General features: G+C 41.3%; 1 protein-coding gene across 1 annotated transcript in view; it reads left to right on the top strand.

Annotated features, from left to right (window-relative positions):
• The window catches only part of LOC119596270 (zinc finger FYVE domain-containing protein 1-like), a 17,153-nt gene that overhangs the window by 7,820 nt on the left and 4,333 nt on the right, over positions 1–5,000 (top strand). Inside the window, exons 4-9 of the mRNA XM_037945434.1 lie at positions 726–832; positions 1,048–1,196; positions 1,386–1,524; positions 1,693–1,793; positions 2,274–2,386; positions 3,453–3,667. Of these exons, the coding sequence (XP_037801362.1) occupies positions 726–832; positions 1,048–1,196; positions 1,386–1,524; positions 1,693–1,793; positions 2,274–2,386; positions 3,453–3,667 (824 nt within the window). The remainder of the gene's footprint in view (positions 1–725; positions 833–1,047; positions 1,197–1,385; positions 1,525–1,692; positions 1,794–2,273; positions 2,387–3,452; positions 3,668–5,000) is intronic.

Below are 5,000 nucleotides of genomic sequence, written 5' to 3' on the forward strand. Positions count from 1 at the left end.
CTCCTCCTCCTCCTCCTCCTCCTCCTCCTCCTCCTCCTCCTCCTTTTCCTTCTTTCTCATTCTCTCTTTCTTTTCTCTGTCTCTCTCTCTTCTCTCTTTTTCTAGGCAGCATAAGGATATCAGCTAAAGAAGACAAGGAATTATTAGCAAAATTTTCTCACTGTGACTAAATTTAGAGTGTAGGTGTTTGTGATTTAGATTACCTGGTGAAGACCGTTGTCATTATAATTGGGCTTTTATTCTTATTCAATTTAGTACTTTATTTTAGTACTGTCTGTTGCAGTATCCCAATAAAGAGTAGTGGATGTACTACATAGTTAATGTAAAGAAAATGTTGGGAGGGAAATAAGAGAAAGAAAGGAGCTGAAGGGAGTGAGGAGAACATGACCGATGAAGTTTGTGTGGTGTGGAGGAATAGATAACCAAATTAGCCCTTTGTAGTTCAGGTTTGTTGTAACAAGGTTTATTGTAGTGAGGGTAGGCTGTTCAAGTCTGTAATGTTGAAATAACTTTCAACTTTTATTCAGTATTTTTGGTTATTTATGTTATCTACTTCCTATCATTGCATAATGCAATAAGAGATATATTTTCATTATTGTGATTAATTATTTCATTACTTTGCAATTGTAATTATGCCAAACGCATTATTATTTTATTAAACTTTTCATGATAAATTCATAAGTTGTGTGAAAGTTTTCTAATGGTTTTTGTCTTTTAATGGATAGAGAGCAATGCGACACCTGACATTCTGAACAATGAGATGCGCAGTGTTGACTTGGGCCCGCCGGAGAAGGAATGCTTCAAACTTATCAATGAACAGGAGCAGTTGCAGGTATGGATGATGTGTTCTTCCAAGTTGGTGTTTGGTGTGTGACTTTCTTATGCTTACTATTTCCTTTGTAAAATGCCTTCTCTTGGCTTGTGGATTGGCTCAATTCCTGTATGCCCTTTTATATTTCTCTCATCTAAAAAGGAGCTTTAGATGATTTGTTAACTGAGTGAGCACCTCTATACTTGTATTTGCTCTACACACATAAATGTTCTCAGGTCAAGGATGCAGATGACCTGCTCAAGAAAATGGGCTGCCAGAACCAGTCAGACCTCCAGGTCAAGGTGATCTCCATCTTTGGTAACACCGGGGAAGGGAAGTCTCACACCCTAAACCAGATCTTCTTTCGAGGAGCAGAAGTATTTCCGTGAGTAAATCATGTCCTGAACTTCGTTTTTTTATATATATATTTTTTTATTTTCTTTGCAGTACAAAGGTAAAGAATATTTTCACCACAGGGAGCTTAGAGAAAGTGTGTGTTTTTATGAGTTTGAGACATGTTTCATAAATTGTATTTATAGATTGGAGCTTCATTTACAACTTTTTGTTTCCACAGAACCAGTTCGAATCAGGCATCATGCACTCTTGGTGTGTGGGGAGCATTTGACCCCAACACCAAGGCCTTAGTCCTGGACACCGAAGGAATGCTCGGAATTAGTAGCAGTGCTAAACAACGCAAACGCTTGTTGTTAAAGGTTAGTCTTTGGTGCTTTTTTTTGTACTATCTTTATTGTATACAGTTTTCATATCCTGTAAAGATGATGTTGATTATTCTGGAGTTTTGGAAATACCTCAAGTTTGGAAAAAGGCTTAATTCAGTCATTAGTTTATGCCTAGCAATTTGGACTATTTCTGTTTTTTAGGTGCTAGCAGTCTCTGACGTTATCATTTACCGAACTCGGTCGGAGCGGCTCAATACTGATATGTACAAATTTTTGGCAGAAGCATCACGAGCCTACACAAAGTAAGAATCAAGCACAAATTCCTTTCCTTTATCAGTTTTATTTTAATAAAATTTTCATGCTTTCCTTTCATATCAAGGCAGCATTTCTGTCTTCGCATCCAGGGTGCTACAAATTTTCAACAGGGATGTTGCAAGAGATTAATAGACCCAGAATACTTGGCTGTGAATGGGCCAGTCTCATACTAATGCAGATTTGAGATATTGATTAATGTCAAGTTTTGATATTAGTGTGAATATAGTACATATTAAAAAAGAAAAGATAAAAGAAACTGGGTGTGATAATGAATTCTCTAACATTTTATGTGATTTAAGATATAATAATCTTAGGGAATATGCTGTTTTACAAAGAAGCAAAGAATAGTTATACAGGACAGCTTCACATACTGTCATATCACAAATTCAAAAGGCAAAGGGAAACCAAAATAATCTGTGATAAAAAGAAGAAAACAAATTGTAGCTTTCCTAACACACACCTTGCAGATACTTTCGTGATGATCTCGAGGCGGTGGCCCGTAAAGCAGAGTGTGATTGCATTTTTGGTCCTCCAGTTTACATCTTCCATGATACCCGACATACAAGTGTTTTAATGGGAGGTATGTACAGATACCCATTGTTTGTATTTCATAGCTTGATATCATTTTTGCTTCCAGTTTTGGGGGAATGATAGAGGGGAAGAAATAGATTTCCTGCAATGAAAAAAATATGTCAAACAGAATTTAGTTGTTGTTTTTCCATATATATATTCTTTGTATTGCAGCTGTGCATCTTATGATACAAATTTTGGGTGATTCCAGTAAAGGGGTTACTTCCCTAAAAAGTGATTTAACCATATACCTTTCTTGAGTAAGCAATAAATCTGTTTGCGTTATATATTAGATGATAAGAAAAAAATGCATGTATACTTATTGATATTCTTAATAATGTTGTATTGTTAGATGTAAAAATATTTTGTTCTTCCCCTCCAAATAAAATCCAAGAAAAAATGGAGAAATTGCTCCCAAAAAGATAGAAAAAGTAAAATGACGTTATGCTATTCTTTTCATGTATTTTTTGAAAATTTGTTTGTTTCCTCAGAAAAAAACGGTGTTCACAAGGAATCAACATGATATTTATCTTTAACACTTAGGGCAGTTCCTCTCCATTCTGTTTGGGTGTTGGGAAAAGCTGTTAAAAAATTACAATATTAAAACATGATAATAATGATGAAGTTGATAAGAAAAAAAGAAAAAAGCCTCTAAGATGTGATTTATTTTCTCATAATTTTATCATATTTTTTGAGTTAATAAGCTGATTGATTGTTGTTCATACCATTGTTAACAGTACTTAATTTTATTTCAAGGAACCCAATAGCATAAGAAATTCTTTAGCTGTATATGTATTTAAAGCCAGTTTCAACTCATGTTTTTCTTCTCACAATGCAACTTTCTCCTATGCAAGAAGGTCCCCTTAACCCTTTCATAATGAGTAGAATTTCAAAAAAAGTTTAGCAAGGCTGGAGTACTTTTGTACTTGCTGCTCTGTGCCATTCTCATGACATGATTATTTGTCACCCTGTCAGTGATATTTTCTCCATGATCTCGGAATGAGTGAGTTAAAGGGAATTATGTGTTCTTGATTTGGCAGTTACCTATTATGTGTTCAAATTATTTCACATTTCAGATAAAGGTCAGAAACCAGAAGAACAGCTAAAGGAAAATTTCACAAAGCAGAACTTAAAAATAGACGGGTTCAACAGCCTGCACTACATTGGGGAACGTAATAACGGGAACGAAACGGACTTCAAGAGAATCCAAGAGGCGGTTTTTAATGAGATACGAAAAAAAGGGTTTGTTCTCCCAAAGACAAAGATGTGTTTGACATGTTTGGGAAAAAAAGTGAAGTGTTATTTTTTCTGAGTTTCTGCATGACCAATTTCCTCCCCCCCCCCTCTCCCCTCCTCTCCTTTCCCTTTCCCTTTCCTTTCCCTTCCCTTTTCCCTTCCCTCCCCTCCCCTCCCCTCCCCTTCTCCCTCTCCTCCTTCCCCTTTCCTTTCCCTTTTCCTTTCCCTTTTCCTTCCCTCCCCTCCCCTCCCTCTCCCTCCCCCTCTCCCTCCCTCTCCCTTTCCTTTCCCTTTCCCCCCCCTCCCCTTCCTTTCCCTCCCCTCCCCCCCTCCTCTCCCTTCCCTTTCCCCTTTCCTCTCCTCCCCTCTCCCTTCCTTCCTTTCCCTTTCCCTTTCCTTTTTCCCCTCTTCTCTCTTCTCCTTTTCTCTCTCCTCTTTTCCTTCTCTCTCTCTCTCACTCTCTCCTCTCCTTCTTCTCTCTCTCTCTCTCTCCCACTCCTTTCCTCCCCTCCCTCCCTCTCCCTTCCCTCCTCTTTCCTCTCCTCTTCCTCTCCTTCTCTCCTTTTTCCCCCTCTCCTCCTCTCCTTCCCTCTCTCTCCTCCCTCTCCCTCTCCCTCTCTTCCCTCTCCCTCTCTCTCTCCCTCCTCCCCTCTCCCTCTCCCTCCTTTTCCCTCCCTCTCCCTTCCCCCCTTCAAATTCTCCTTTCTCCCCCTCTCCCTCTCCCTTTCCCCCTCTCCCTTCTTCCTCTCCTTTCCCTCCCTTCCCTCCCCTCCCTCTCCTCTCTCCCTCTCTCTCTCTCTTCTCTCTCTCTCTTTTCTCTCCTCTTCTCCCTCTCCTCTCTCTCCCTCTCCTCTCTCCTCTCTCCCTTTACTCTCTCTCCCTCTCCTCCCCCCCCCCCCCCCTCTCTCCTCTCACCCCTCCTCTTCCTTCTTCCTTTCCTCCTCTCTCCTCCTCCTTCTCTCCTCTCTCTCCCCCCTTCTTTCCTTCTCTCTCTCCCTCTCTCCTCTCTCTCTCTCTCCTTTTCTCCCTATCCTTCTCTTTTTCCTTTTCCTTTTCCTCCTTCCTCCCTCTCCCTTTTCCCCTCCTCTCCCTTCTTCCTTCTCCTCTCCCCCTCTCCCTCTCCCTCTCCCCTCCCCTCTCCCTTCCCTTTCCCCTTTCCCTTCCTTCCCTCCCCTCCCCCTCTCCCCTTCTCCCCTTCCCTCTCCCCCTCCCCCTCCTCTCCCTTTCCCTTCCCTTCCCTTCCCTCTCCTCTCTCTCCCTCTCTCCCTCTCTCTTCTCCCTCTCTCTCCTCTCCCTCCTCTTTTCCCCCTTCCTCTCCCCTCCCTCTCTCTCTCTCCTCTCCTCCCTCTCCCTCTCCCTCTCCCCTCTCCCTCCCTTCTCCCTCTCCC

The sequence above is a fragment of the Penaeus monodon genome, chromosome 37 (genome assembly GCF_015228065.2).
Source record: "Penaeus monodon isolate SGIC_2016 chromosome 37, NSTDA_Pmon_1, whole genome shotgun sequence".
Lineage (NCBI taxonomy): Eukaryota > Metazoa > Arthropoda > Malacostraca > Decapoda > Penaeidae > Penaeus > Penaeus monodon.